We start from the raw sequence: 12,803 nt of genomic DNA on the forward strand, positions 1-12,803 counted from the left end.
CCAGTTGAGTTGCTAAATCCTCTATAAAAGAGGCTGCCTGCATGTCTGCTTGGCCCAACCTCAGGGAGTTTAGGAAGAAAGACAGCAGGAATACATGATGTGGCAATGGTGGAAACCAAACAATTTAACCCCCTAGGCCAGGGGAGACGATGGAGGAAATGATGCTCTGGGGAGTGCACCAGGGCAGAGGTGAGCTCCCATCCTGCCTGATAGGGTGTCTGTGTTAGTGCACACATTTGGTTACCAGAAGAGCCCAAACATCTGGCCCAGCAGCCTGACTAGAATGTCAGCTCTTCACACGTAGACGTTATATAACAAAACCCTTTCGAATGAATCTGCCAGTAAGTGAAAACCAGGACACACTAGAACCAGGACATAGTGATTTAACTCCACTAATCTACAAAGCCCTGAACCCACCTTTCAAAATACGTACAGCTGTGATTTTAGGCAACTTGTATGTTGGCTTGCAGCTCCTATAAGAAGTACCTCAAAATTGCAGGGCTTTAGGGAGGAATTTTCCACCTGAAAATGGTCTTTGATGTAATCTTTTAAGTTATCTATCCTCTAAGGTTTCCTTAAGATCTATATTCTTTTGTCACTGTTATTCCCAATTACAATGAAAGCTTCCTGATGGCAGAGGCCAACATTTCTATTTCTTCTGAATGCTGGGCTGTGCCTTAACCCAGGACTAAGTCAGTCTCAGGATGAGCTCATTGAGTGATTGAATAGATAAATAACATATCTTGACACAGAAAGATAATAAAGGGGAAGGATAAGGTGGTCATTTATTCCGGTCCCAGCCAGGTCTAATCCTGTTTGTTTTCTGAGGCTTAATAAGGTCCGTCAATGAAAAGACGTTCAACATCATTAGTCACATGGAAATACAAACCACAACCATATGGAGATATCACTTCATACTCACTATGATGGCTGAAAAAAAAGAGATGGACAATAGCATCTGTTGGTGAAGAAATTATAACCCACATACATTTCTGGTGGAAATGTAAAATGCTGCAGCCTCTTTGAAAAAAGTCTGGCAGTTCTTCTACAAAGTTAAACATAGTTACCTTATGACCCCCAAATTCTACTCCTAGACATGTACCCAAGAGAATTGAAAGTTATGTCCACACAAAAACTTACACATTAACGTTCACACTGGCATTATTAAAAGCAGCCAAAAAATGGAAATAACCTAAATGTTCATCAACTGATGAGTATGGTATTTCTATACAATGGAATATTATTTGGCCATCAAAAGAAATCAAGTTCTCATACATGCTATGACATGGATGAACCTTGAAAACATTATGCTAAATGAAGCAAGACACAAAAGGCCACATATTGCATGACTCCCTTTATAAGATATGTCCAGATTCGCAAATCTACAGAGACAGAAAGTAGATTAGTGGCTGCCAGGACTGGAGGGAGGGAGAAATGGGGGAATAACTGCTTAATGGGTATAGGGTTTCTTCTTGGAGTGATGAAAATATTCTGGAAATAGATAGTTATTATAGTTGTACAACTTTGTGATATATTAAAAACCACTGAATTGTACTTTATTTATTTATTTATTTAGACACAGTCTCACTCTGTCACCTAGGCTGGAGTGCAGTGATGTGATCTTGGCTCACTGCAACCTCTGCCTCCTAAGTTAAAGCTATTCTCCTGCCTCAGCCTCCAGAGTAGCTGGGATTATAGGCATGTGCCAGTACACCAGGCTAATTTTTGTATGTTTAGTAGACACAGGGTTTCACCCTGTTGGCCAGGCTGGTTTCAAACTCCTGACCTCAAGTGATCCACCTGCCTCAGCCTCCCAAAATGCTGGGATTACAGGTGTGAGCCACCATGCCTGGCCTGAATTGTACCTTTTAAAAGGGTGATTTTTATAGCATGTGAAATATAGCTCAATTTAAAAAAAGAAAAAATAAGGTCAGTAAGTAGTTCGATAGAGTTATTCCATTCTGTTTTCTCCTTTTATTTCTTTGGTTTCCTTTTTTCTTTTTGGAAATGTGGAACACATAGCTTTGAGATGACCTCAATAAAGACTGCATATCATTCACTGTGTCTAAAATGAGACATCTGTATATTCTCCACTTGTTCTGGTCACCCAAGATTTTTGTGCCAAATTATTGTTAGGGATATTTCATCTTGTGAGTCAGTTTGAATTTGCTCTCCTCTTAGATGCTTAATGTGGCATGGAACATCAAAAATAGAATGTAGGGACTGACACATAATGGGTGCTTTCTGAGGCCTGAATTGTTCTAGAACTTTTTTCAGTTGTAGTTTTTAATTTATAACAATTTGAGTGAGACATAATTGATATATAATAACTTGCACATAAAGTGTATGATTTGATAAATTTTGACATATGTATACAATCATAAGATAATACCACAGTCAAGACAGTGAGCGTAGCTGTCACCCCCAGAACTTTCCTAGTGTTGCTTTGTAATCTCTCCTCCCAGCCCTCCCTACCTCCACTCCCACACAACTACTGGTCTGCTCTCTGGAACTGTATATTAGTTTGCATTTTCTGGAATTTTATGTAAATAGGATCATGCAGTAAGTAATTTTCTTGTCTGGCTTCTTTTACTCAGCATAATTATTTTAGTACACAGCCACAATTATTTTGAGATTTATACATAGTTTATTGCTTTTTATTGCTGAGTATTAATTAGTCCATTCTACAGGCAAACTGTAATTTGTTTATCCACCTACCTGTGGATGAACATTTTAGTTGTTTTTGGCTATTAAAAATGGAGCTGCTATGAACATTTGTACACAAGTCTTTCTTTGTTTGGACATAGATTTCCTTTTCTCTTAGGTAAAACCTCGGAGTGGAATGGCTGGGCCATATGGTAGGTGTATATTTAATTTTGTAAGAAACTACCAAAACTCTTCCAAAGTGTTGTGCTGTTTTGTATTTGTAAATGAGAGTCCTTCCTCCACATAGAAACGTCTTTAAATGAAAGGAAAGATTGAGCAGAGAATGAAGCAATCCATTTAGAAGAGGTGGCCAAAGGTCAGAAATGAATGCTTCGAAAAACAATGAAAAGTGAGAGGAATACACCACTATCTGATGTTGCTTGAATGTGTCTGTTTTAAACATCGAAATTTCCAAATGGTAAACATGACACCTTAAGAGAACTTCCTTTTGTGCCAACTCACCCAGTTTTATCAGAAACAGTGGGAAACACAGTAGGAATACAACTGCTGCTGAAATGACAGTGTGAGGAGCTAATTATAACTTCCTTCCGGTTCTGGAATACAAGAACTTCAAGTGTAGAGCAGTTGGCAAGTTGCACACTTGATTCCAATTAGTTCCTTCCTGACATCCTTGCTTACATAGCACATTGTGAACTATGGAAGTTCATAGTTCATGAGTGGGACCACAGAAAGACTGTGCTCAGGCACAGCGTGCATTTTCCAGAGAGAAGCTAAATTAGGCAGGGCCGAATGGGTCCATATTCTTAATTAAACAGAAGCTAATCTGCAAAAATATTTAATTAGAAACTTTAAAAAAGAGTCTATATTGGGAGCAGAATTACTGAAATACAAGTAATGTCAAAGTTGCTACAAAAGGTTTCCACATAGCAGGTGACTTCCTGCATGTTTTGGAACAGGGACTGTAAATACAGTGACATAAGCACCATGCTAAATGGCAACCACATGCTTGGCCTGGGTACTGGGGTGACAATGGAGAGTGGTGAGGAGTATGGTGAACTGGAAAGTGTATACGCTTCTTTTAAAGGAAGTTATTCAGTCCTCAATAATCATTAACTTGTAATAAATACAGGTTCAGTGTTGTCAGTTCTGATTTTTCAAGTCAAGATGAAAATCTGTATTTTTAGGTGAAATCTGATTTTCTAAATGTTAGCAATAAATTTAAGTTAAAAAATGCGGTATGAATCAAGAAGAATATATATGCAGATCAGATAGGACTTGTAGGCTGCCAGTTTATAACTTCTGAGAGTGGAGGAGTTCTGGGAAGTTTCTCTCTCCCTATATATGTTCACCAATGCAGTGATTGGATTCCTTCCTCCCTCCCTCCCTCCCTCCCTCCCTCTCTCCCTCCCTCCCTCCCTCCCTCTCTCCCTCTCTCCCTCCCTCTTTCCCTCCCTCCCTCCCTCTCTCTTTCTTTCTTTCTTTCTTGACAGAGCGTCACTCTGTTTACCAATGCAGTGATTGGAATTCTTTTTGATTTCTTTCTTTCTTTCCTTCCTTCCTTCCTTCCTTCCTTTCTTCCTTTTGATGGAGTCTCGCTCTGTTGCCCAGGCTGGACTGCAGTGGCATCATCTCGGCTCACTGCAAGCTCTGCCTCCCGGGTTCATGCCATTCTCCTGCCTCAGCTTCCTGAGTAGCTGGGACTACAGACACCCGCCACCATGCCTGGCTCATTTTTTGTATTTTTAGTAGAGACAGGGTTTCACCGGGTTAGCCAGGATGGTCTCCATTTCCTGACCTGGTGATCCGCCCGCCTTGACCTCCCAAAGTGCTGGGATTACAGGCGTGAGCCACCGTGCCTGGCTGGAATTCTTTTTGATGGCAGCAGATTACATATTCTCTCCATTCCCTCTCCCCAATAAGAGTTCCAGTTAAAAATGTAAAACAGTTCCAGGAATACTGGTTTCCTCAGTTATTGAGAAATAATCAGCCATTAATACCTTAGTGGAAACTGAATTAAGTCTTTAGAAATCTGAAGCTGTAAAGGAGACCCAGAGGAGGTTTTCTCCAGATAGCATCTGCTTACAGATGGCCGTTCTGCCACTGCTCACATGATTCTACGGGGGGGAGAGCTCAGACCATCCACTCCATTGTTGGAAAGCTTTAGTTGTACAAGTTGCATGTGGTAGGCCAAAATCTGCCTCACTGAATTCCTCCCCAACCCCTCCATGGTGGTCTCCTGGAGCTATATACATAATGAGCCTAATAATTTCTTTCTGCATGGGAATCCTCCAAATACCTAAAGATGCTCTTGTGAGTATCTCAATTCCTGGCCTCAGTCTCTGTGATGACTTCAGTTTTTCCTCATCGCACAGGCATCTCATTAGTGCTCTCACTACTCTGTAAGCAGACCTCTGCTACAGTGCTTACTGCGTGGTTTTGTAATTTATTTGAACATATGACTATCTCCAGAGTGAACTGTGAGTTTCATAGGGGTATGGGTGGATTTGGGACTAAGTCTTATGCATTTTTGTATTGATATATTTTCATGTGGGTTGGTGCATAAAAGACACTAAGAATCGATGAAAAGAAAGGAGTAAGAAAGGAAGACAGGAAGAAAAAGAGGGAAAGAAGAAAGAAAAGGAACGAGAAAAGCAAGGAAAGAAGGAAATGAAAGAAAGAATGAATCCATGAATGAATTATAATGTGATTTCCAGATCCATTACCTCTTCGCCTATGGACATGCCTTTGTCAATACCATTCTTAAAATGTGGGACTTGAAACCATGGTCTGAACATGGAATAGGACTGTTAGTTCTCCTGACCTGGACACTGGATGGTTATTGATGTACCCTAAGGTTGTGTCAGCTTTTCTTAGTCAGAGGCATTCTTGTTGGGGAGCAAGACAACTATGATCATTCTTATCTTTTCTCCTATCTTACCGTTAATTGTTACTAAGTCAGGATTCCCTAAACCTGTCTGTATGTGAAACTGGATATTTGAACCCAAGTTCAGTGCTTTATATTTGTCCCATTAAATTACACCTTGTTATGTGCAGCCCAACATATAAAGGCCTGTGCTGGATTTTGGCTTTGTTGTCATTATCTCGCTGCCTCGCCCAGAGCTCAGTTTGCTGTCAGAACCATTGCTGGTGTTGAGCTGGGGTTGAGAGCCAGCTGAGATCACTGTCTTAGGGGAATGCAATAATCAGCAGAGAGTGTCTTGAGCAGGACAGACCTGGGTAGGGCTCCACAGCAGGGACTGTTCTAGGGGCCAAGGAAAAGAAGGAATTCACAGAGTGAAGGGAAGAAGCTAAGAGGAAAGGTTTTTGATGAAGGCAAAGTTTACCTTCTTTATATATCTGTCTAGGGATTGGTTCCACCATTACACGTTAGAAATTGAACAGTTATTTCCTTTTTACTCTCTCCCCCAATACATGTTGAGTTAATTAATCATTTTGCAGATACTCTTCCCCAATTTTCTTTCAGCGGAGAAACATACAGGAATGCTTTTCTCATCTAGGTATGACATTATCAACATCATGATTCTAACACTGGCCTTTAATCCTTATTAAGATGATGCTGATAACAAGCCATCTTGTTTTGCATAACAATTTATACTTTTCAAAGCACTTTCACATAAATACTTGTATCTTTGAACTAGCTTAATGAAAGTCACAGAGGGGCTACGCCTCGCTCTATCTGACGGGCATCCGGACAATGAAATGGGCTCCCAGGCTTCCTGAAAGCTATGTTTACTCCAGAGAATGGTCAACAAGAAATCTTCAAGGAAATCTATGGAAGAAATTTTGATGTAGGATATCTTTTGGGAGTTTCATTCTCTTCTTAGAAATGTTATTCTGTAATCAGCATGTTTAAACCCTTACGACTTGAATTTGAGAGGTGGGAGCTTGCCTTTTACGAAACCTAGTTCTAGCTTTCATCATTGTGTCTTGTTTTAATTTTTTCTCTATAAGAAATAAAGATAATATGATTGGATAGTTTACTCTGATACAGATAACTGTTGTTTGCTTATAAAATATGTAATATTGCACATAAGCCAGAGATTTTAAGAAAATCTAAAGAAAGATTCCTTAGATTGGATTTACCTGATTTGTCTATTTTATTGGTTCTACCAAATAACCTTGGAATAATTTATCTGTTGAATTGCTTTAATTTGTTTAAATTTATTAGTGGATTGTGTATTTTTCTTAGCTTTTCCAAAATTATCTTTTAATTCTTAATTCATTTATTTTTCTTTTTCACTTGATGAGAAACATTGAAATCTATGAATTTGATATGATCAGATCCTGTGGACCCTGGTATTTCTGTGTCATTTTTGTTTTTGTGGTGTTTTTATTGTCTTGAACACCTTAATGACATATAAGGGATATTGTTTACTTTTTGAGGTTAAAATTATTTACAAAGGCAATTTTCCATTGTCTAAGCGGTGGAGATTTTTCCTTTTACTTTGGTCTTACTCTATCTTTGTCTATTAATTTTAGATTTTGCTTCATTTTAGTTGCAGTTCAAAGGTATATTAACTTCTTATGGTTGGTGAAAGGAATTAATAAGGGTCAAATAGGCAAATATCAGTGGCATTGTTTTTTTAACGAATACATGAATCAAGACATTTAGTCAACATTTATTAGCCACCTAGTGAGTGCTGGGTACTCTGCTAGGCAGTGGGAAGTAGAGAGAAATAAGGTTCCTTCTCTGTCTTCAAGGAGCCTACAGGAAGGGAATTCATTATACTAGTGAATTAACAGAAATTGTGTTCATTGTCTTTAGACTTTCTGATTCATTCCAAGGTTGCACAACACAGCCAATTAGATTGCTAAACTCAAAGTCTGGGTTTTCTTCATGAATGCAATAATTGCAGTCAAGGAACTCCCTTATTTTCTAATTGTTTTAAAATTACTGAACTATAAAATGTGTGTTTATAAAACAATTCACACACACTACATGAGAATTAATTAATCAAATATCCTACTCAATTCCACTACCTGAATCACACAAAGCCCAGAGGTGAATTTATCTTCAAGGTAAATTCATGAAGCCTAACTGAGGCTCCTCACTGCACGGGCCCCTTATGAAGCCCTGGCGCTGCATTCATGTGATCATATGTTTTTGTCAAATTTGCCTAGGTAAGATTTCTGAATTCTTAAAGAGATTCTCACCAATCTAACTCTGTGGCAATCACATTTACCCCTGCCATCTGTGTGGTCAGGTAGCAATTTATTTAAAGGTCAGTAGGTAATCTCTTGGGATTGCCTTTCTTTGGGAAATTAGCACATATTTCTGAATAGTTAGTTACCAAGTATTTTGCTAACAACTTTATGTATGTATGCATTTATGTATGTACATATGTATTTATGTATGCATGCTGTATATTTATGTATGTACATAACTAGTTACCACGTATTGATAACAACTTTATATCTTTACATATATACGTGATGTTTTGCTGCTGGTACCGATTTTTTTAGTGCATCTAACTCCCTAAAAGTCTTTCGATTGTTCTAAACTATAGCCCAGAAACTGGAATAAAATCTTTAAGGAGTTCCCTCATTTATACCAGTAAAATATGCCATAAACATTGATGTGTGTAGTGTCTGAAGAGGCCTGAGAGTTCTTCCTTTAATGCTTCCTACCTTATCAGGTTGTATGACATATTTTCTGTTGGCAAATTAATAACTGGCACTGTATTTTGGGAGGCTGAAAAGGTGATATCAACAATAAACTCTCAATGGTGAAAGACGCAAGTTTCTGGGGGACAGGAACTCACACAGAGAGTTTTTCCTTCCTTATCTCCAGCACCTAGCACAGTGCCTGGCATGCAGCAGGCACTTAAGAATACTTTTCAAATGAATGAAAGAAGAGTGATGGGGAACCTGTCAAGAATTATATGAGAAGCGCCAATGTGGTTGAAGTTTTAAGCAGTCCATTAAATATGAAACAAGAGCATGACCCTGATTTTGATCAGTTAGAGAAAATCTTGTGACTCGAAGAAGGCTAATTCTTTACATAGAGACTTCCTTATTAATGACAAAACTATATGGCCCTCTACAGGGACAACCAGAGCCATCCACTACCATTCTGTGAGGACTGGCAGATTAAACAATTAAGATAAATATATTAACTGTGTGAGATGGCCAGCATCCAACTAAAAACTTTAGTATAGCAGTATTTCCAGTATGGCCTATGACCACTATGATTGTCTGGTATCTGCAGGGCCTCATGAAAAAGAGGGGTGATTCCATTTCTATCCAGAGGTAGGGTGTTGGTAGTCACTCAGTATTCAGTGTAAGAATCCAGTATTTCTACAATTCCCTTCTAATTAGGTCCCACGAAAGAAGATAATTTTTTTCTTTTTTTGAGATGGTGTCTTGCTCTGTCGCCCAGGCTGGAGTGCAGTGGTGGGATCTCGGCTCACTGCAACCCAACCTCTGCCTCCCGGGTTCAAGAGATTCTCCTTCCTCAGCCTCCCAAGTAGCTGGGATTACAGGCAAGCGCCACCACACCTGGCTAATTTTTTGTATTTTGTAGTAGGGATGGGGTTTAACCATGTTGGTCAGGCTGGTCTCAAACTCCTGACCTCAAGGGCTCTGCCTGCCTTGGCCTCCCAAAGCGCTGGGATTACAGGCATGAGGCACCGCACCCAGTGAAAGAAGAGAATTTGGATGGATTTTTTTTTTTTTTTTAACTTTCAAACAACTTACATGTGGCTTCTTTCCTTTTTTCCTTGGAGCAAATTCGGTTAGCAATTTCAACTCCTCTTTTCACCCTACCCCTTCCTGTTCCTCTTTCCCAACCCACCACCAATGAAGTACATATGTGACTTGAACTCAAAATATCATCAATTGTATGAAAGCAATTAGCATTTCATTTCAATTTACCTCCTGCACATATGGTGGATGGTTCAGCTGCTAGAATTTCGATGCAGGACTTCTTCAAAATCTAGGAGGAGAGGAAATAAAAGAGTCAATGCACAGCTTATTTTGTTCAAAGACAGAATTAGGGTTTTGCTTTTAGCTACTGAGATAGAGATAGCAAGGTTCAAGGACATTTGGTTGCAGTGGGGGTGGGGGTGGGAGGAGTGTAACATCTTGACTAGTACCAATACCAAACATTTATTAAGCCAGATTGTGCTAGATGCTGTTGGGTGTCCTAAAAGCCCTAAGAATTATTCATTCATTTGCTCTTTTGGCAGGTATTTACTGAGCCTATGCTATGCCAGTCCTAGTTTTTGCAGAGGTTTAACATAGGGTTGTGGAAATGGGACTTAACACTGGAAATGATAAATGCCAATGGCCACTCCTATTGGTAGGTGCAAGGGTGAAAGAGTAGACAGTAGGAGCTGCAGAGTTCATGGAGGAGACGCTGGGGCAGGTGTGCTAGGAAAGGCTTCATGGAAGAGCTGGGAGCTGAGGATGGGACTCAAATGAAAGGGAGTGGGTTAGGGGAGGGTTAGGGTCCAGGCAGGGAATGGTATGAGCAAAGGTGAGAAGGAAAAAGTACACAGACTTCTTGAACTGGAACAAAGGCAGCTTGAAAAGTAGAAATAAGAGAGTGATACTAGATAGAGCTGGAGAGATAGGATGGAAATGGTCAACTCTCCACAGAAGCTGCATAGTCAGATGACTGAGAGGTCCTTTTTTGCTTGAAAAGTCTGGAAAATGTGAGTTTCAAAGGGGGCATTTGTGCCTCACTCTTCAGGAAGACCTCCTGAGACTTAGTTAAATGGAAATGTACACTTGTCCACAAATGAGTCTTATAGGGTTGAGTGGAGAGTCGGCAGAGCACTGTGACTTCACAGGAGTTAATAATGAAGACTTTTGCTGGCTAGAGCGGGGTTTCTCTCCACCATTTATAAATCCTACCTTGAGAATATTGATTCTAGAATTTGAATAAGTATTTTAAACAAGTATAAGACATTGAGTTAATTTACCAACCAAATGCAGTATCTTTACTGAATTTGGAATTTGAGATGGTTTAGAGGGCTGAAGGAAACCCTTTCTCTATTCTTGAAAAGGGCATTTGTTAAAACAACTGACGATATGATTATAAAATTTAAAGTCTGTGAAAGAAGAAAGCATCTTTTAGCATTGGGAAACGCCCATTTATTTGCATCGTGCTTCTTTGTTCCAGCTTAAGTGATATATCACAAGACACAAATGAAAGAGAATAAATGAAAATGTGGGGCTGACTAAAGGGAAAATAAAGGGAAGATGATGCAAGAAGTGAGAATAGCATAGAAAAAATATGCTGTGAGGAGCTTATTTCCTTGCTAGAGTGGACTTAGTTCCAAGCTTTCTAGTAGCAAACGAAAAGGACAGCCAATATTTATGAGCTTTCTCAATCTGTGGAATGAAAACAAATCAGTTTCTCAGAAGAGGTAATATTTACCCATTCCAGAGAGAAATCTGGGCATCCTTATAGAGAAGCATTGCGAAAGAAAATGAACAAACATGCTTAAGAAAATATTAAGATGCATTCATTGAAATAGGTTATCTCCCAACCATGTATTTTAGGTAACTCTATGTACCTGAATGTCACCAAAAGCAACATTTCTCCTTGACAATTCTAAAATTCAGATTTTCTGGCTACTTTTCCTTCACTCTGTAGAACTTCATGGCATTTTTGTACTTCGATTCCCCTATTTGTTTGCAGCATCCTCCTGACTCCGCAGTTGGAAGTAATTAGTTCCTTCAGCTTCTGCCTCATTTCCTCAGCCTCTGGCTTACCTAGCCACCTCCACCCATCCCAGACACAGGTGCAGCCTCAGTTCCTCCCTGGTCCCTAAGTCTATCCTGACTGTAGCATGAAGGGAATGCTCCAGACTCCCATGTCCCTTGCCCATCTCTGTTAGAGTCAGCAGTCCTCACACACCTGCTCTGGGCACCTGGGGCAAACACTGAGCTCCTGTTTTCCACTCATTGTCAGTCTAATTTGGGAACAAGGACCCCAAGGATATATCCTGGGCACCTGTGTTTCCCTGCTGACTTCCCCAGTGTCTTATGGTTGATCTAGTCTTTTCGGTCTCTTGTGCATGTAGCGGCGTCCTAGGACTGGGACTTGCTAGCATCCTGGTGCACAGTGATTCATCCCAGACAGCCCTGCCTGAATTGTGAAGATTGTCCATTCACCCATCCCTGAACTTGCTGCTCTTGGGCTCTTCCTGTTTGATGGGGTACTTCAGCCAGTGGCTGCCATGACCAAGGGAGGAAGCCACCCCCTTTGACTTGTCGTCAGGCACAAGTCTCCAGACAGCCCACATTTGAGAAATAGAGGTAGCCCAGAGGGAGAAACTTATTAAATAGTGATATTAGAACAACACAAAGCTGTTTTTTGATGTTTTAAATAAAATTCCTCAGGCATTTGACATCTCCTAATAAATCATTTTATCATCCAAGACTAAAGACTTCAAAACAGTCCAAGAATTTAAAAAGAGCTTTTGGACTAGTCCTGTCCCCATTCCCCAAACACACACATGAAATTTTCACCCAACCTGAGTTTCAACCAACCTTTTTGAACCAACTCTGATCCTTAACCAGGGATTGGTAAAGGAACCATCCGTGGATCTTTAACCACAAAGGCACACTAACAGGGGTTGTCATAATAAACACATGCTGTATTATTCTCTCAAAGTGTCTGCAATTAGCTGATAAATCTAAGGGGTGTATGGAGGGCCAAAAAATGTCAGCCAAGCACTGTGATTCAATCCAGTAAAAACACAGCTTTCCCAATCTTAACTTAAAACATCTGGAAGGATGCAATACAGCCAATAGAGTAAAATTTATCAGTGAGGGGGATGGGCAGGATTTGTCTGGGACTGGAGCTCCTACTCATTTGAAATGTCTGGTTTCAAAAGGTAGGAAGTCACAATGGCAATTGGTGGATTTGAAGGGTTCTCGTGGTTCTTAGCAGCCAAGACTGTATGGTAATCAGCCTGTCTGAACTGTAGCAGACAGCAGATCAGCTCAGGGACTGGAGACTGTGTGGGGGTAGGGAGGCCCGGGCAGTGGTAGCCATGGCAGAGGTGTAGACACAGCACTGGGGAATCACTGACAGGAAATCACTAGATGCAGTGGAAGAGACTCACACTGGGTAGGGCTGATGTTAGAGGTAAGAGGCTTTG

General features: G+C 40.2%; 1 protein-coding gene across 7 annotated transcripts in view; it reads right to left on the minus strand.

Moving 5' to 3' along the window:
• ANTXR1 (ANTXR cell adhesion molecule 1) overlaps positions 1 to 12,803 on the minus strand; it is a 237,480-nt gene that overhangs the window by 149,942 nt on the left and 74,735 nt on the right. For all 7 annotated transcript variants that reach the window (XM_024242099.3, XM_054548115.2, XM_054548119.2 and 4 more), the window contains one exon: positions 9,562 to 9,622. In XM_024242099.3, the coding sequence (XP_024097867.2) occupies positions 9,562 to 9,622 (61 nt within the window). The remainder of the gene's footprint in view (positions 1 to 9,561; positions 9,623 to 12,803) is intronic.

Source organism: Pongo abelii, chromosome 12, assembly GCF_028885655.2.
Source record: "Pongo abelii isolate AG06213 chromosome 12, NHGRI_mPonAbe1-v2.0_pri, whole genome shotgun sequence".
In the NCBI taxonomy this organism is placed as follows: Eukaryota; Metazoa; Chordata; class Mammalia; order Primates; family Hominidae; genus Pongo; species Pongo abelii.